The 20,968-nt window shown below is 38.3% G+C and overlaps 1 protein-coding gene across 3 annotated transcripts in view; it reads right to left on the bottom strand.

Annotated features, from left to right (window-relative positions):
- The window catches only part of COP1 (COP1 E3 ubiquitin ligase), a 259,773-nt gene that overhangs the window by 215,742 nt on the left and 23,063 nt on the right, over positions 1-20,968 (bottom strand). Inside the window, exons 2-3 of one of the 3 annotated variants that reach the window (XM_040446709.1) lie at positions 12,837-12,896; positions 1,977-2,074 (exon numbers count right to left, since the gene is read on the bottom strand). In XM_040446709.1, the coding sequence (XP_040302643.1) occupies positions 1,977-2,074; positions 12,837-12,880 (142 nt within the window). In that variant the 5' untranslated portion in view covers positions 12,881-12,896. Of the gene's footprint in view, positions 1-1,976; positions 2,075-12,836; positions 12,898-20,968 lie in introns of those variants that run through there. The other 2 variants (XM_040446711.1, XM_040446710.1) reach the window with 2 other exon arrangements.

The raw sequence follows: 20,968 nt of genomic DNA, 5'->3' as shown, positions 1-20,968 counted from the left end.
CCACCCAGGCGCCCCTTTAATGTTTATTTTTGAGAGACAGTGTGTGCGGGGGAGGGGCAGCGAGAGAGGCAGACACAGAATGTGAAGCAGGCTCCAGGCTCTGGGCTGTCAGTACAGAGCCTGACATGGGCTCAAACTCACTAACCACGAGATCATGACCTGAGTCAAAGTTGGACACTTAACCGAATGAGCCACCCAGGCACCCCAAGGATGCGAATTTTAAACGTGGGATCAATGTACGAGGAAGAACATCATTTTTCAGAATTTTCATACAGATCACCCAGACAAAAAATTTTAAAAACCACTGCTATAGAAAATGTCTACCACAACTTTTCACCCATGAAGTAAATGCACAGTAATAAAAATGAAGGGTCCTGGGGCACCAGGGTGGCTCAGTCGGTTAAACATCCAACTTCGGCTCAGGTCATTATCTCGCGGTTCATGGGTTCAAGCCCCATGTCAGGCTCTGTGCTGACAGCTCAGAGCCTAGAACCTGCTTCAGATTCTGTCTCCCTCTCTCTCTGCCCCTCCCCTAATCTCACTCCCTCTCTCAAAAATAAACAAACATTTTTAAAAAACCTTAATAAAAAAAAAATAAAGGGTTGTAACCTATCAATAAAAAAGGTGCAAGAGGTGCCTGGGTGGCCTAGTCAGTTAAGCGTCCAACTCCTGATTTCAGCTCAGGTCATGATCCCAGGGTTGTGGGATCAAGGCCCAAGTCAGACCCCATGCTGAGTGCGGAACCTGCTTAACATTCTCTCCCTCCCTCTCCTTCTCTCTCTCCCTGTCTCTCACTGGGCACCTGAGTGGCTCAGCTGGTAAAGCTTTGACACTCGATTTTGGGCTCTCAGGTCATGATCTCACGGTTCTTGGGATCGAGCCCTGCTTTGGGCTTAGCACTGAAAGCACAGAGCCTGCTTGGAATTCTCTCTCTCCCTCTCTCTCTGCCCCTCTCCCCCGATTCTGTCTCTCAAAATAAAAATTTAGAAAAAAAAGATTCTCTCTCTCCTTCTGCTCCTCTCCCCCATGTGCACACACTCTCTTCTCTCTCTCTCTCTAAAATAAAACAAAACAAACATTCCCAATATCCAAAACCAAAATTTATCCATAAAAAGAGAAGGTTAAAACCTAATCATCACCAAGATAATTTCTAGCTTAGAAAATCAGTAATTGTGACTTCACTATTCACTGGATACATGTGAGGATATACTTAATATGTGAAATCACTTTCTAACTAACACAGTACTATATTTTAAAATTCCTTCCATACTAGTATACAGTGCTCTATTTAGAAATTCACATAACTTTTGGACTCATTAAAGAATATTGCCTGAAAATCCTAGTAAATGCCAAAATTGTCAGAACATTATATTTCTTTCTGTATTTAACCATTCCAAAAGAAGTGTTCCAAAGTTGTAACAACTGATAGAAAAGTGATTCTAGAAACCCACATAGCAGCATCAATCCATGTTTCCAGGTTCAGGGACAAAGGATTCTGCTTCGTAGGACTTTCACTTCCCTTCTGCCTAACCTAGCCCATAAAGTACAGTCCTGCAGAGTATCCTACCGCTCAGTATTTCTTCTTTTCCTAAGTTCCTTCTGCAAGTTCTTTCCTCCCCAGACTCTCACTTCTGCCCCAGAATCACAAACAGCAGGAATGCACAGCACTGTATAAAGATACAGTTGTTCTGGACCTCTGGCATTCCCCTTTAGCCTTACATTCTGTCCAGCCATCTATGTAAGAAATAAGAGTTTTGTCAATTTTTCTTTTTTTATGACAATTAAAAATACTAAAATATAGAACTGACAACACACAGTATGGAAAATACACCAGAACCCAAGGAAGGCTGAGGAAAGCACCCAGGTGACAGGAGAGAGACTCACTTTACCTCTAAACGGTTTTCTAACAAATTAGTGCCAACAACACTTTGGGGCTAAAATATTTTTACAAGTAAAGAATCATTCCAGAGACTCACCCAAGAAATTAGGATACAGATGGTCAATATTATCCACAACATAGTTACACTTGGGACATCTATTATTATCCTCCAAACTCTGATGAATACACTTGTAGCTATTAGCAGAAAAAAAATAAAATAGGTTTCATTAAATCAGTGAAGAATTAATAAAACTGGTCACAGAATGTCTATTAGTCTTCTATTTCTCATTTAAAACAAGTAATGTTATCAAATTTATTTCAGCTTATATTTTTTCATAATAAAGACATATAGGGCATTTTTTAGATAATAGTACACAAAAGTTGTTTAAAAATGAACTTGAATAACAAGTCCACTGGATATGGAATGTTTAAAAATGTACTAACTTTCAAGTTTATGCAATTTAAATGTTATATAACAAACAATACCAAGAAAAGCAAATGCCTATGATTTAGTTAAGCAAATAAACCATTCATGTTCTTGTAGTGCTGATAACCTTAATACAAAAAGAGCACACTCAAATAAAAAAAGAAAATAAGAGAAAAACATAAAAATCAGTAAGAAACATTAGTCAATAAGTAGTGAATAAGCATGAGAAAATCACCACCTCCAGTAGAATAAAAAAATCGATTTTACATTATATATTAGTTTTTACCAAACAGAATGGAAAAATAAAGAAAATATGGTCAAAGTTAAGGAGCACATGTAAATATAAACAACCTTGAGGCGCCTGGGTGGCTCAGTCGGTTGAGTGTCCGACTTTGGTTCAGGTCATGATCTCACGGTTTGTGAGTTCAAGCCCCACGTTGGGTTCTCTGCCCTGTGCCAACAGCTCAGAGCCTGGAGTCTGCTTCAGATTCTGTGTCTCCCTCTCTCTCTCTCTCTGCCCCTCCCCTGCTTGCACTCTGTCTCTCTCTCAATAACAAATAAACATTAAAAAAAAAAAAAAAAGAATTGTTAAACAACCTCGTGTACTGATGAAGGAAATCTAAGTATCACATTTCCAGAAGCCAAGTAGTATGGAAAACCTTACGGTTGCACATTTCCTTTGATGTAATGATTTTATTTCTAGGAGTTTATCCTAAGGAAATGAGCAGAGGTATATACACAGAAAAGTGTCTAAGATTATCTGTAAATAGCAATAAACTAGAAGCAACCAAAACACTAGGACTAAATTGACTAGTTTTGTAAACATCAATCCAATGCAATACATATGAAAAAAACCATATTGCAATACATTATATGCCATGAAAAATAATCTAATAACTATTAATATTTATACCTAGAGAGATAAGATTACAAGAAATTTTTCCTTCCTTACATTATGCATTTCTGTAATGTTTGACTTTTTACAATTGTCTTATTATAATACACTTTTTAAATACTGCTCTACTAAACCACAGAGAAATATCAAACTGACGTGAAAAAAAATTCACTAGGGGCGCCTCGGTGGCTCAGTTGGTTAAGTGTCCAACTTCGGCTCAGGTCATGATCTCACAGTTTATGAATTCGAGCCCCACATCGGGCTCTGTGCTGACAGCTCAGAGCCTGGAGCTGCTTCGGATTCTGTGTCTCCTTCTCTCTCTGCCCTTCCCCCCACTTGTGCTCTGTCTCTCTCTGATTCTCAAAAATAAATAAATATGAAAAAAAAATTTTTAACAGAAGTTACTATATCAGTTTCTACTGACTAAAAATCTCTAACATAGTGCATACAGTACAATCTCATTTCTATTTTTAAAAACTGAATATGTGTACATTTAAAATAAACCAAAAAAGACATTCATCATTATGTTAATAATATATGCCTCTGTATCATATAATTATAGGAAATTTTTTCTTTGTAGATGTTTACAAGTGTCTATAGTAAAACAGTACTGCTTCTAACCTTTTCTAATCAGAAAAAAATTATTTGTAAGAAATTCTAAGGGTGATTAGAAAGATGATTCCTAAAAAGATAGCACCTCTTTTATTCTGTATTCACATTACTATAAATTTTTAATTTTTATATCTTACTTCACTCTACCTTATCAAAACAGAAACCTACATCCATTAGGTTTCTCTGTTCTAATTATCAACTACTTTCTCATCTCCCATTTATCACTTCCAAGATAAGTAAAAAGAAGACATCCTAGGGAATTAATGTAGCAGTGGTCTTAGGCCCAACACAAGGACCTAAAGATCAGAGTAAACGGCTGGTACATAAGAGGCACTCAAATACATATTAAATAATATGCACAGTATTCCAGAAATAATATCACCTCTTGCAACTATGACAAGGCTAGGATTACTGTATTAGCACAAGATAGGCTGCATATCTGCCAGAAAGTTTCCTACATGGAAATTTCAATGAAAGAAATAATATACTAAATGTTTGGAAGCATAAAGCAAATATGCAATTACAATATATTAAGATTCCATGTTCACAACATGAAAACATTTATAGTCTACTTAGGGAAAACAGAAATGAGTTAATATTACCAGAAAATATTCCCACATGGCAAGATTTTACTCTTAAAAAAATCTGCAAGTTGAAAAAAACCAAGTCATGAAGTAGAGTATCTGGGAAGGTATTAAAGATGAGATAAGGGGTTGACAGATAAGCAGAAGTCCATTTTGGGTTTTACCAAATGATAGAAATGAGCAAATATGACAAGTAGAACAAGCTGAGTTGTTAACCCAGTGAAAGAGGTTGTCAATATTCCTGAAATTATCCCAGAATCCAACAGAATGTCCTCCTCTCCTCTCTTCAGCATCCTAATCCTGTCCCTTGTTAATAGGTTTACTACCACACTCCTAGAAGAAAAACCAGACTAGGACACAGCCAGAAGGAACTGACCTCAGAAGCAAAAGTTCAACCGACTTTTCCACACTGCACTGAAAATATCCATCTATGCTATAAAACGAAAATGCATCAAATTACATACCACAGTATAAGCTGACACGACAACAAAATGAATCAAGTTTACCATATAGCATATACTGCCTCACTACCACCCCAGATGGATCTGCCCTACTCTGAGAAACAGTAACTATCTTATTTTGTACTCATCTGTGTGTGTGTGTGTGTGTGTGTGTGTTTGTACTATTCATTCATTAAAAGCAAAATTTTGTTTTAATTCATCTGTCCTTCAATGTCTAGCACAATATCCTCTTAGAGTTGGAACTAAATAAATACTGAATGCATGAAAAAACTAACTCTACTTCGCCATCACCAGCACAGATGCAGTATATTGGAATCCAAAAGAAGCATAAGTATCTAGACTAGTGATCAAAATAGGGAGGATAGAAGGATATATACCTGGGTCTACCTGAGAAGTTTTCAAAAGCTACTCACACTGCAACTGTTAAAAATAAGAATTCAGGGAGCACATGGGTGGCTCAGTCACTTAAGCGTCTGACTTCGGCTCAGGTCAGAATCTCACAGTTTGTAAGTTCAAGCCCCACATCGGGCTCTCTCTGTCAGTGCCAAGCCCATTTCAGATCCTCTATCCCCCTCTCTGCCCCTCCCCCACTCTCTCTCTCAAAAACATTTAAAATAATAATGATGATGATGATGATGATGATGATGATTATTCAGGGGGCACCTAGGTGGCTCAATCGGTTAAGCACCCAACTCGTGGACATCCAATCGTAGGATGGACCCCTACATTGAGCTTCCCACTGAGCGTGGAGCTTGCTTAGGGTATTCTCTTTCTCTCTCCCTCTGCCCCTCTGCCCCGCTCATGCTCTCACTCTCTAAAATATAAACTGGGGCAACTGGGCGGCTCAGTAAGTTAAGTGTCCAACGTCAGCTCAGGTCATGATCTCGCAGTTGGTGGCTTCGAGCCTCGAATCAGGCTCTGTGTTGACAGCTAGAGCCTTGAGCCTTCTTGGGATTCTGTGTCTCCCCCTCTCTTGGCCCTCCCCTGCTTGTACTCCGTCTCTCTCTCTCTCATTCTGTTTCTCTCGCAAAAATAAACTATAATTAACTAATTAATTCCGTGCTAGGGTGTGCTGACATAAATGGGTGTCTATGTCCTCTACTAAGTGTATTTCTGATAATGAAGAATGAGTATTTTGAAGTTTTGCCCTTTGCAACAACATGGATAGACCCAGAGGATTTTATACTAAGTGAATTAAATCAAAGAAAGAGAAATACGATATGATTGCACTTATATGTGGAATCTAAAAAACAAAACCAAAGAGCAAACAATCAAACAAACAGAAACAGACTCCTATAAATACAAAGAACAAACTGGTAGTTGCCAGAAAGGAGAGGGATGGGCAAAATAGGTGAAGAGGATTCAAAGGTACAAACCTCCGTAATAAAATAAGTAAGTCATGGAGATGAAAAGAACAGCATAGGGAATACAGTCATAACATTATAATAACATTGTATGATGACAGCTGGTAACTACACTTATTGTGGTGAGTACTGAATAATGTAGAGAATTATTGAGTCACTATGTTGCACACATGAAACTAATATAACAATGTCAACTATACTTTAGTAATTTTTTTAAAATGAGTATTTCTCGGGGCGCCTGAGTGGCTCAGTCGGTGAAACATCTGACTTCGGCTCAGGTCATGATCTCATGGTTTGTGGGTTTGAGCCCCGCGTCGGGCTCTGTGCAGACAGCTCAGAGCCTGGAGCCTGCTTCTGATTCTGTGTCTCCCTCTCTCTCTGCCCTTCCCCTGCTCATGCTGTCTCTGTCTCTCAAAAATAAATATTTAAAATATTTTTTGTCTAATAAAATGAGCATTTCTCTATAGATGTATGATTACTATTTATTAAGTATATACCTATCTATAAGATATAAATATACTTGTTTTTTTAAACTTTTGGAGCATAATTTTTATTTGGGAACAGCCTCTAATGTACAGAAAACTATGCCACTTTAACCATACAAAGACCTCTTCAAATGTTTTCTCAAGCCCTCTATTCATCTACCCCTAACACACACAAACTTTCTGGTTTCTCTTCATTTTTCTGTAAGTAATTGTAGACACTAGGGTAAATGGAGCCCTTATCATAAATATCTTTTTCTCTCTGTAAATAGGGATGAGTACATACAGAAAAAAATCAGAGTAATTTTTTAATAATTCTGTTATTCTACGAATAATCAGAAAATTCTCAAAAAAAAAGGGGGGGGACTATAAAAACAGCAAGGACAAATCAGTACCAGTCGTCATATATAATAACCAGGTATAAATAAAGAGTAGGAGCACCTGGGTGGCTCAGCCAGTGGAGTGTCTGACTCTTTTGATTCCGGCTTAGGTCATGATCCCAAGATCATGGGGATTGAGCCCCAGGTCAGGCTCCACACTGAGCATGGAACCTGCTTAAGATCCTCTCTCTCTCCCTCTGCCCCCTCCCCCACTCTCTCTTTCTCTAAAATGAGAGGCGCCTGGGTGGCTCAGTCGGTTAAGCACCCAACTTCAGCTCAGGTCATGATCTCACGGTCCATGAATTCGAGCCCCATGTAGAGCTCTGTGCTGACAGCTCAGAGCCTAGAGCCTGTGCCAGATTCTGTGTCTCCCTCTCTCTCTGCCCCTCCCCCACCTAAATGCACACACGTGCTCTCTCTCTCAAAAATAAACATTAAAAAATTTTTTTTTAAATAAATAAAATGAAAAACAAAAGGACTAACAAGAAGATGCAAAATGATGGATTAGTCAAAAGTCCCAAAAGACAAGCAGATATGCTGAAAGATGACAACACTGAGAAATGCTATTATAATTACTTTGTAATAAAATGAAACAGTAAATCAGAACTTGGTAGACATGAGGTCTGAGAAGCAAGGTGCAGAGGACAAGCTGGAGGCACCAAAGAAAAGGAGCAAACCTTATCTCTACATCACAAAGAAGCCAGATTTCTTTCATTATACAATTAAGTTTGGTTAGACAACAGCTAATAACAGACTGACTGTCAAGCGGGAATAGTGTCTCCATCCTGTTACTAGGAAAGAGTTACCATTTATGAGTGGGATAAAGGATAAACAGTTCATATGGTCCAATCTGATTTAGTGTTAATAATTTGGACGAAGTCTGGAAACAGCAATACCGCTTGGCTCCAGATTACCAGCCAAGGTTAAGTTAGCAAGGAGTTGATCCAACAGGCTAGTGTTAATGATTGAAGTTCCACCACATTACATGATAGAATAGGATAAATAATGAGCTTTTGCTTTAAACAAAAGTACAAAATGCCTTACAGTTTCGTAACCCTGACAACAGGACTGCCAGCCTCCAAGTTTCCTAGTTCCTGCCAACCTTATAGTCTCTATTCTACCAAAACCTGTTCTCTGGCAGGTATTTTAAAACACCTTCATATCAAGTTACAACAACTTGAGTTATAACAAGGATCTAAACTTAAAACGATTTTTATTTGAAGGGAAAAACAGATACGAAATCAATGGGGTTTTCCAACAATGATGTAAGGACACACCATGAAGATTATAGGACTCAATGAAAAGGCCAGGTTTATTTAATTATAAAGTCAATCAGTAATTTATTACACTTTACAACTTAGTGAATTATTGTACCGATTTAGCAGACTCTGCAACGTCCTTTTAAAATGCCACAGCAAAAACTGGACAGCGACATGCAGAAAAATGAACCTGGACCAGTTTCTTACACCATACATAAAAATAAACTCAAACTGGATGAGGGCCATAAGACAGGAAGCCATCAAAATCCTCGAGGAGAAAGCAGGCAAAAACCTCTTTGACCTCGGCCTCAGCAACTTCTTACTCAACACATCTCCGGAGGCAAGGGAAACAAAAGCAAAAATGAACTATTGGGACCTCATCAAAATAAAAACCTTCTGCACAGCAACGGAAACAATCAACAAAACTAAAAGGCAACTGACGGAATGGAAGAAGATAGTTGCAAACGACATATCGGGTAAAGGGTTAGTATCCAAAATCTATAGAGAACTTAACAAACTCAACACCCAAAAAACAGATAATCCAGTGAAGAAATGGGCAAAAGACATGAATAGATACTTCTCCAAAGAAGACATCCAGATGGCCAAATGACACATGAAAAAATGCTCAACTTCACTCATCATCAGCGAAATACAAATCAAAACCACAATGAGATACCACCTCACACCTCTCAGGATGGCTAACATTAACAACTCAGGCAACAACAGATGTTGGTGAGGATGCGGAGAAAGAGGATTTCTTTTGCATTGTTGGTGGGAATGCAAGCTGGTGCAGCCACTCTGGAAAACAGTATGGATGTTCCTCAAAAAATTAAAAACAGAACTACCCTACAACCCAGGAATTGCACTACTAGGTATTTATCCAAGGGATACAGGTACGCTGTTTCAAAGGGACACATGCACCCCAATGTTTACAGCAGCACTATCAACAACAGCCGAAGTATGGAAAGAGCCCAAATGTCCATCGGTGGATAAATGGATAAAGAAGATGTGGTATATATATACAATAGAGTATTACATGGCAATCAAAAAGAATGAAATCTTGCCATTTGCAACTACGTGGATGGAACTAGAGGGTATTATGCTAAATGAAAGTAGTCAGAGAAAGACAAATATCATATGACTTCACTCATATGAGGACTTAAGATACAAAACAGATGACCATAAGGGAAGCAAAAATAATATAAAAACAGGGAGGGGGACAAAAACATAAGAGACCCTTAAATATGGAGACCAGAGGGTTACTGGAGGGGTTGTGGGAGGGGGGATGGACTAAATGGGTAAGGAGCATTAAGGAATCTACAGCTGAAATCACTGTTGCACTATATGCTAACTAATTTGGATGTAAATTTTAAAAAATAAATTAAGTAAAATGGTAAAAAAAAAAAAAAAAAAGAAAAAGAAATTTAAACACACACACACACATAAAGATATACCACAGGAAATATAAAAGAGGGCAGTTAGGAAAAATTAAATCCTCATTTTATTTTATTTTTTATGACCTGAGCAAAAGTCGGGTGCTTAACCAACTGAGCCACCCAGGTACCCCAATGTTAATTTATTTTTGAGAGAGATAGAGAGAGACAGTGTGCAAGCAGGGAGGGGTAGAGAGAGAGGAGACAGAATCTGAGGCAGGATCCAGACCCTGAGCTGTCAGCACAGAGCCCAACATGGGACTCGAACTCACCGCTGAGATCATGACCTGAACCAAAGTCTGACCCTTAACCAACTGAGCCACCCAGGCACCCCTAAGTCCTCACTTTATAATTTGGATCAAACGTCACACCTTCAACACTATGAAAGAAAAGGATGTGAAGCAGTAGGAAGAGAAGGGGGAAGAAGGAGAGCAGCAGCAGAAGAGACAGGTTGAGTCACCAGACAAAGGTAAGTTTTAGAGCCAGAACCGGAATCCTGGTTTACCAACTTCAAGACCCTGGCGTTTTAGCTCTGTATCACTAGTTCTCACCTGAGGGCAATTTGGTCCCTTACGTGATATCTGACAATGTCTGGAGACATTTTTGGTTGTCACACTTGTGGGAAAAGGGACGGCTACTGGGTAGAGGCCAGGATAATGCTAAACAATCAACAATACCCAGGGTAATCAGCCACAACAAGGAATTATCCAGTCCAATATGTCAATACTACCAAAGGTTGAGAAAGCCTACTCTGAATCATCCAATTTTCCAGAAATGAAACCCCAAAGTCCCGAAGGGACATACATGGTTTCATATGGAATGCTACAGTGCTGGATCAATTAATGAACCAAAGAAAACACTACTGTTAAACAATCAGCCTTAAAAGACTAAGACCATACACGTATCAACCTAAAAGCAAGACACATGTGACCAGAATTTCAGCAGCAATATAGCGCAGAAAGTGATTCATGAACGGTAATAATGTCAATGCAATGATATACCAGGAAATCAAAACTATTTAAGGAAAGATGGCCTTTATTTAAAAACCGGCAAAACAAAATTCTAAAGAATACACCATCACTCCTTACTGGTGATAACTTACGAGAAGGTATACAAATAAGGCTTGAAAAATGGTGACATTTACATTTCATGTACATCTTTCTGGACAATAAAAGTTGTTTTTTAACCAAGAGTACATATGGCCTATTTTAGTAACTTGTATTTTAATAAAAAACCGTGCAAGCCAAGAAAGCTATTTTTATTCTAAACTTCTTTTTAAATGACTGGCAGATTGGATTCACCTATCAGTGATGCATCATGCTCCAAATCAACCTAAAGTACTTACAAAATGACACCCCTGACTAATGAATATCAATCTACCAGATACTGTACTCTATTTCAGAATAAAATCAGGAGTCTAACTTCAACATGAATTAGAATATAGGGACTATTAGAACACAACAGAAATACTAAGCCAAAAATACATCAACAGCGTAAATTTATGGAGATGATTGACTAGAAATAGAATACACCATCTCCAATCAAAAAAGCACATAAAAGGGGCGCCTGGGTGGCTCATTCAGTTAGACCTTTAGCTCAGGTCATGATCTCATGGATCTTGAGTTCAAGCCCCACATCGGGCTCTGTGCTGACAGCTCAAAGCCTGTAGCCTGCTTCAGATTCTGTATCTCCCTCTCTCTCTCTCTGCCCCTCCCCCCCAAAAATAAACAAACGTTAAAAAAAACTTTTTACACAAAAAAATAAGTAAAAATAAATTAAACATACACAGATTACATACCCATTAGGATAGCTACTGTTAAAGAGAAAAAAAAAAAACAGAAAATGACAAGTGTTGGCTAGAATGTTGAAAAATTGGAACTCTTGTGTACTGCTAGGGGAAATATAAAACGGTATAGCAGCTATGGAAAACAGTATGGAGGTTCCTCAAAAAATTAAACACAGAACTACCCAATGATACAGTAATTCTGCTTCTGGGTATATACCCAAAAGAACTGAAACCAGGATCTCGAGATATTTATATACCAATGTTCAAAGCACCACTCTTAACAAGAATTAGAGGATGAAGGCAATCAAGTGTTCATTAACAGACAGATGAATAAACAAATAAAATATTATATACACACAATGGAATACTATTCAGCCTTAAAAAGGGAGGAAACTGACATATACTACAAGGATGAAACTTGAGGACATGATGCTAGGTGAAATAAGCAAGTCACAAAAATACAAATAACTATTTGATGCCACTTACATGAAGTATCTAGAATAGTCAAACTCACAGAAACAAAGTAAAATGGTGACTGACAGAGGCTAGGTAGGGGAAGGGGAGAAACCCTTCAAGTAAGGGTATAGTTTCAGCTTTGCAAAATAACAAAGTTCTGGAGGTTAATTGCACAACAATGTGAACAAACTTAACAGTACTCAACTTAAAACTTGAGATGGTAAAATTTATGTTATGTGTATTTTACCCCCACTAAAACTTTTTTCAATATACAGATGAATGTGACATATATACAAGACTAAGCAACTAAAGATAACACTGGGTAAAATGTTAAAATAGAAAACACAGATCTTTTTAATCCCCTAGATCCTTTTCGAATGACTTTCTAACCTCCTTTCCTGGGCCTCACACCTATCCCCAAAATGAGTTAAAGGTGCTTCATGCTTCAACCTAATTATCCAACAACCCCAATTTTCTAAAACGGTAATCAAAGCTCTGTAGCAATCAACCCAAAAGTCTTAAAATCCATCTATAAGGGCAATAGTAAATTTCACAATTACAAATAGTAAATTTGTAAATAGTAAAATTGTGAAATAGTAATTTCACAATTACAAATAGTGAAATTTACAAATAGTAAATTTCACAAAAATTATGCACCAACCATATGCTTACTGACTTGAGCTGTTGAACCTGTAAAAATATATCAATCAAAGAAATTACAAAATAACCAAAATTATTTTAAAAACATAACTTCTTGCTGGCTACATTTACACACAAGTTAAAAATCAAGACAATTTTGCTAAATGAAATCATCTTACCAAAAGCTGTGGCCACATTTCGTCATGTATGCTTCCTCAATCATATCAAAGCAGATAGGGCTAAAAAGAAAATAGGAAAATAATTGACACATTTTTTCCAGCAGAGTGATTACAAATTGACAAGGCTAGTAACAATACCAACAAAATCGTATTTCAATATACAGCTAAGACTTCAAACATTCTATCAATGAAACAGAATTTCTGTTGAGTTGAAGGTACTTTAAGGGATTGGTGGCAAAATAACAATTTGTTCAAGATAGGTCTAAGTCACCAAGATCTAAGTTCAATTAAATGAGTAAATTAAAATGGCCCCAATACTTTTTAATTTTTAATAATGCAATGCAGTCACAAGAGTCCTTAGGAGTTCTACTACCATTCACAATCATCCCTATACTCAAAAGCACCTAACTCAAATGCTGTTTTACTTCCTATTTCAAAAAAAAAAAAAAAACACTAGTTTCCCGAGTGGCAAACTTACAATTCCATTATCAATAACTCTTCTAGATAAGGAAGATGGTAATTATAGCTAATACTTACAAGTACAAATGGTATCCATTAAAATAATATTAATTCATAATTTTTTCAACAAAAGTGTTGGTAGGTACATATTACTAGACCTATTTAATGAGGAAATCGAGGCGCAAAGATGTTGACGTCATACAGTTAGGAAGTAACAATTTTCAAACTTAGCTCCATGCTCTTAACCACTATTCTACACTAATTCCAGATACTGCAAGTTAAATACCAAGTCGTACCAACATAACCACAGAGTTCTGGCTAACAAAAGGTAGTTATCAATCTGAGAGGCCACTATCTACCAGAAAAAGACAAAGTCTTGTAAAATGAGATGTCCCTTTATCCTTGCCTCTTTTCCCTTCGGAAACCTCTGATAACGTCTCTAGAGATACAACAGCCATCTTCTGACCAAGAAGACAAAAAATGATAAGCTAGAAAAATAGGATACTGTTCCTTGATGACATCCTTGAGCAATCTCATCATCTATAAGATGAGTAAGAAAAGTAAATTCTCACTTGTTTAAGGCAGTATTTATCAAGTTTTCTGTTACTGGCATACAAATCAGATCCCTACTGACAATACATGACATTTAAATTATAAAATGAAAATTCACCCACTTCTTCAAGAAAAATTTCCTGGGCATAGCTACTATCTTAGAATGTGAAATCATGTAAAGAAAAAAAAAGTTATAAAATCAGAACATTGCACATGCTCAGAGTTTCACCACATACAGTGTGTTGGCTTAAACGGCACTGGTTTTGTCAGCCTCTCTCTGCTGGAATGAGAAAAAAGAGCTCTCCTAAATGCGGGGATTTGGTAATTTCTCTTTTGAAACCAAGTCCATCTTGCTCCTGTTTGATGGAGTTAAGAAACCAGGGTTGGGGGTCCCTCCCAAGAGCGTGTGGATGCACTGTGTAGGCTGATCCCAGTTGTGGATGAAGGGTTTTGAAGAGCAGATGTGGAAAGGACAGATTTTACTTCACAAGTACAGTTGGTCACTGGCTGCTGAGGCAGATGTCTTAAGGCTCAAAACCCAGAGTGGAAGGGTGTTTATGCTCTCTCCTTTTTTTAAAGACTTTATTTTTTTTTTAGCAGTTTTAGGTTTGTAACAAAATTAACAGGTAGGTACAGAGATTTGCCATATATTCTCTGACCCAAACACATGCACAGCCTTTGCCATTATCAACATCACTCACCAGAATGGTACACTCCCCCCACCCCCCCGCCACCAGCCCCGGGGATGAACTTAAACTGACACATCAAAATCAACAAAGTCCACAGTTTACCTTATGGTTCACTCTTCATGTTGTACATTCTATGGGTTTGAACACAAGTATAATGACATATATTCATCATTATAATACAGATTATTTCTCACTCTTTGTGAGAATCCTCTTTGCTCTGCCTATTCATCTCTCTCTCCTCATCCACAATCACTGATCTTTATCTTGCCTCCACAGTTTTGTCTGTTCCAGAATGTCATATTTGGGATCATACAGTATCGTAGCTTTTTCAGATTGGCTTCTTCTGCTTTGTAATATGGCTTTCGGATTTCTCCACGTCTTTTCAAGGTTTGATAGCTCATTTCTTTTTAACACTGAATAATATTCCACTGTCTGGACGTACCACAGTTTACTTATCCATTCATCTACTGAAGGACATCTTGGTTGCATCCAAGATTTGGCATCTATAAATATAGATGTTATAAGCATTCAAGTGCAGGTTTTTGTGTCTACATAAGCTTTTAACTCCTTTGGGTAAATATCAATGGGTGCCTAGTTAAATTATACGGCAAGAATATGTTTAGTTTTATAAGAAATCACCAAACTGTCTTCCAAAGTGGCTACACCATTTTTTCATTCCTACCAGCAAAGAATAAGAGTTCCTGTTGCTCTATAACCTCCTCGCATTTGGTGTTGTCAGTCCTCTAAGTTTTAGCCATTCTAATAGGCATATAGTGACACCTTGTGGTTTTGATTTGCATTTCCCTGATGATATATGATGTAGAGCATCTTTTCATATGCTTATTTGCCATCTATGTGGTTTTTTTTAATATGAAATTCATTGTCAAATTGGTTTCCATACTATGTGTCTTTTTTGGTGAGGTGTCTGTTGAGGTCTTTGGTCCATTTTTTAAATCTTATTATTTTTAAGAGTTCTTTGTATATTTTAAATGAAAGTTCTTTATGAGATATGTCTTTTACAAATATATTCTCCCAATCTGTGGCTAATACTTCCATTTCTTAACAGTGGGTTTCATAGAGCAGAATTTTTTTTTAATGTTATTTACTTATCTTGAGAAAGAGAGTGAGCAAGTGCACACAAGTGGGGGAAGGGGCAGAGAGAGAGTTAGACAGAAAATCCCAGGCAGGCTCTTGTGTGCTGTCAGCATAGAGCCTGACACAAGTCTCCATCCCAAGAACCATGAGATGGTAACTTGAGCCGAAAACAAGAGTCCAACCCCGCATACCAACTTTTTAAACAGCTCTTCTAATAAATCATGTTTAAAATTTGGGGAAAAATGGAGCACCTGGGTAGCTCAGTCAATTAAGCATCTAACTCATGATTTCAGCTCAAATCATGATCTCAGGATTCATGAGATTGAGCCATGCGTCATCAGGCACTGAACTGACAGCATGAAGCCTGCTTGGGATTTCTCTTTCCCCCTCCCTCTCGGTCTCTCTGCCCCTCCCCACTCGTGCATGTGCTCCCTCTCAAAATAAATAAACAACAACAACAACAACAACAACAACAACAACAACAACAACAACAAAGATTTGGGGGAAAAGACCCTTCTGTTCCCAAAGTAAGTATGTTTATAAAATTTTTTTTAATTTTTTTTTTTAATGTTTATTTATTTTTGAGACAGAGAGAGACAGCATGAACAAGGGAGGGTCAGAGAGAGAGAGAGACACAGAATCTGAAACGGGCTCCAGGCTCTGAGCCGTCAGCACAGAGCCCGACGCAGGGCTCAAACTCAGGGACCGTGAGATCATGACCTGAGCTGAAGTCGGACGCTTAACCGACTGAGCCACCCAGGCGCCCCAGTATGTTTATAAATTTAAGTAATAATACCATCATATCTGTTATGCTGCATTAACTCAGACTTAGAAGCAAGATGCAGAATGTCTTAAGAGACTGACCTTAGTCCAGACTTCCATCAGTGCCACCAATGAACATTTTAAAGTTGGCCCCAGCACGTAGAAGAATCAACTGTAAATACCTATCAATACTTTCTCAGAAATTCTAAAATTTTTAAACATTCATACATTCAACAAATTACATATTAGGTACTGACTACATACCAGACACTGTTCTGGATACCAAGGGCAAAGAAGTGAATAAACAAAAATCCCCTCATGGTTCTATAATCTAGTGGGAAAGACAGACAATAAACAAGATAAATAAGGTAGACCTTATATGATAAGGTTAGATAGAGACAAAGATAAGGAAAAAATTAAGCAGGGGAGGAGGATAGGAAATGTTAGATTGGGTTAGACAGAATAGTAAGAGAAGCCTCAATGAGAAGCTGACATTTGAGTAACTATTTCAAAGTAAGAGGGAAACAATCTACACAGAAATCTGGAAAAACAGCAACCAAAAAGTAAGAGCAAGTACAAATGCCCTGAGGCAGGAGTATACCTGATATGTTCAGACTACCAAGGTGGTCAGTGTAGAGTAGAATAACCAAGTGGGAAAATACTAAAGATCAGGCCAGAGAAATAATAAGGGGCCATATAAAAAAAATTAAATTAAATTAAATTAAAAGGGGGGGGCACCTGGGTGGCTTAGTCAGTTAAGCATCCGACTTTGGCTCAGGTCATGATCTCGCAGTTCATGGGTTTGAGCCCCACATCAGGCTCTGTGCTGACAGCTAAGAGCCTGGAGCCCACTTCAGATTCTGTGTCTCTCTCTCTGCCCTTCCCCAGCTCGCACTCTGCCTATGTATGTCTCTCTCTCAGAAATAAATACACATTAAAAAAAAAAAAAAAAACCACCTCTCTTGAAACATGTTAAGGACTTTGGATTTTACAGTGAATAAAGCAAGAATTTACTGGGCAATTTAGAACAGAATGGCCCAATGTGACAAAGCGATAAACCAGATCACTCTACCTTATACATTGAAAGAAGACTAAAGGAAAGCAACTGTAAAACTAAAAGCTCTTATAATAATTTAGCTGAGGGGCGCCTGGATGGCGCAGTCGGTTAAGCGTCCGACTTCAGCCAGGTCACGATCTCGCGGTCCGTGAGTTCGAGCCCCGCGTCGGGCTCTGGGCTGATGGCTCAGAGCCTGGAGCCTGTTTCCGATTCTGTGTCTCCCTCTCTCTCTGCTCCTCCCCCGTTCATGCTCTGTCTCTCTCTGTCCCAAAAATAAATAAACGTTGAAAAAAAAAAATTTTTTTTTTAAAAAATAATAATAATTTAGCTGAGAAATGACACTGGATTAAATGATGATAGTAGCAGTGAAGTTGATGAGAAGTGATCAGATTCTGATATAATCTGAAGGCAGATCTTTGGTTTGCTACGGATTAGATATTAGCTATGAGAAAAATGAATCATGGATTTTAAGCTGTAAACTGGAAGAAATTACAGTAAGTTTATTTCACAGAGAGCTCTAGCATTCATTAGTTTATTTAAAAAAAGAGAGAGAGCAGGACTACAATACATGTCCTATCGTGTGTTCCTCCAATACCAAAAGTTGTATGCAGTACCTAAAAATTACCATCAGGTGAGTTTAAACAGAAGTATTTAAGGAATGGCTTCTGAGTAACGTGTGAATTAAGAAAGTTTCCATTCTTTTTACCAGAGCTAACTTTTTTTTTTTAATGTTTATTTTTGAGTTAAAGAGAGTAAGCGGGGGAAGTACAGACAAAGTGGGGAACAGAGGATCTGAAGTGGCTCTGCACTGACAGCAGAGAACCCAATGTGAGGATAGAACTCACAAACTGTGAGATCATGACCTGAGCCAAATTCGGACACTTAACCAACTGACCCACCAGGTACCCCTACGAAAGCTAATTTTTTATCCCCATTAAAGATCAAGACCTCGGCAAAAAAAAAAAAAAAAAAAAAAAAAGAAATTCAACAAAAATCAATCCTAGCCATACCACCTACAACTTTCTAACTTTGAGTCAACTGTTAAACCTAATCCTGTTTTCTCATTTGTATAACTGGAATGACAGTTACATCACACAATCACTGTACTGATTAACAAAATATCTATGAAGTACTCAGTACAATTCCCGGTATGCAACATTCAATAAATAGCAGAATATATGAAAAGAGATGATGGAACAATCTGTATCAGTGATAGAAACTTGACAAGAGTGGTCCACCCAAACTAAAAACTTCAAAGAATTCCTACTAGAAATAGGTAAAATAAAGGAAGATGAGGACTGACCAACCATTCGTCTTCCCAAGAAAGGGATGCAGTATCACAGGAAACAGAACACAGAAAAGACTCTAACAATAACAAAACACCACTAACGCTTTCCAATTTTGAGGGGCAAGAACATATTCAGAGTGGGTTTTGGGCAAAACTGTAAACAATCCATTCAGAAACCCTCCTCTCTGCCAATCTTATAGCAATCAAGGAGTACGAGCTCAAAGCCCTAAACACAATACAGGCATAGCACGGATGTGAACTGGCAGCCAGGCCAGACATTATAGATACCTAAAATTTTATACAACCTCAAAAACGTTACACAGATGCCCCAAAAATGTTTATAGATCCCCCAAACTCTTTATGGACTCCTGACACAGTGGCATCACAAAAAGAGGGAAAAGTAACATGGCTCAAAGATCTGCTGGAACTGTTCACGCCTCCCACACCACATAACACAAGTAACTCTTATAAATCAAGACAGAAAATCCAACAGGAAGGGTGTCTGGCTGGCTAAGTCGGTGGAGCTTGTCACTCTTCATCTTGGGGTTGTGACTTTGAGCCCCATGCTGAGTGTGGAGAGTACCTAAAAATAAAATCTTTAGGGGCACTTGGGTGGCTTAGTCAGTTAACTGTCCAACTCTTGGTTTCAGCTCAGGTCATGATCTTGTGGTCTGCGGGTTCAAGCCCCACGTGGGGCTCTGCACTGACAGCTCACACAGTGGCTGGAGCCTGGTTCGGATTCTGTGTCTCCCTCTCTCTCTGCCCCTCCCCTGCTCCCACTCTGTCTGTATCTCTCAAAACTAAATAAACCTTAAAATTTTTTTAATTAAAAAATTAAATCTTTAGGGGCACCTGGGTGACTCAGCCTGCTGAGGGTCTGCCTCTTGATTTAGGCTCAGGTCATGATCCCAGGGTCGTGAGATAGAGCCCCACATCAGGCTCCATGCTGAGCATGGAGCCTGCTTAAAATTCTCTCTCCCTGTGCCCCTCTCCCCTGCTCACAAGCTCTCTCTCAAATAGATAAATAAATAAATAAAATCTTAAAAGAAAAAAATGGGAAAAAACGTGAATTCCTAATTCACAGAATTCACACACTGCCTTTCAAGTACATGAAAAAATGTTCCAACTCAGTAGTAATCAAGAAATGCAAAAAAGAAGAAGAAGAAGAAGAAGAAGAAGAAGAAGAAGAAGAAGAAGAAAGACAGACAGAGAGACAGACAGACAAGGGGGGGTGTATCGGGGTGGCTCAGTAAGTTAGGCATCCGACTTTGGCTCAGGTCATACCTGTGGTTCGTGGATTCGAGCCCTGCATCAGGCTCTGTGCTGACAGGTCGGAGCTTGGAGCCTGTTTCAGATTCTGTGTCTCCCTCTCTCTCTGCCCCTCCCCTGCTCACGCTCTGTCTCTCCCTCTCTCAAAAATAAACATTAAAAAAAAAAAAATTTAAAGGGGGCGTCTGGGTGGCTCAGTTGACTAAGCAGAGTCTGACTCTTGATTTCAGCTCAGGTCATGATCTCAATGATCTCATGGTTTGTGACTTCGAGCCCCACATCAGGCTCTACACTAACAGTGTAGAGCCTGCTTGGGATTCTCTCTCATCCTCTCTCTCTGCTCCTCCCCTGAAATAAATAAATAAATAAATAAGTGTGTATGCATGTATGTATATGTATATATACATATACTAAAAAACACAACAAAATAACAATTCATCACCATTAGGTATTAGAACACTGGAATACCAAGTATGTTAGGTAAGACATGAAAAACAAGAATCTTCATGCAGAGATATTCTAGCAAGCAACCTAGACTGAGTGAGTATTCATATATTTATGACCAAGCAACCCCACTCCTGAGATTACATGTAAATAGCAAAGACTTGATTATATGTATGTAATATGTGTATTTAAATGCATATACACGTATGGACGCAGGTACTTACATAAACATATGTGGCTGTGCATATGCTTATGTGTGAGTGCATGTCTGTGTAGAGTCATGCATGAGGACACTTGAAACAAGCCACACACTTATGACAGCAGAGAATTAGAAGAAGCCCTAATGCTCATAATAACTACAATAAAGAAGCAAAATGTGCTTGAATATACACTATAAAATTTCATGCAACAGTCAGAAGGAATGAACCAAAGGTACATGGAGGGATGGCTAGATGCTTTGCCAAGTGAAAATAGAAATGAAAAGGAGATCTGTGGCATAACGCAATTTATATAAATG

Source organism: Herpailurus yagouaroundi, unplaced genomic scaffold (assembly GCF_014898765.1).
Source record: "Herpailurus yagouaroundi ecotype Mexico unplaced genomic scaffold, PumYag 195, whole genome shotgun sequence".
Taxonomy (NCBI): domain Eukaryota; kingdom Metazoa; phylum Chordata; class Mammalia; order Carnivora; family Felidae; genus Herpailurus; species Herpailurus yagouaroundi.
Note: the sequence above shows the minus strand (reverse complement) of the source record. Positions and strands in the feature narration are given on the sequence as shown.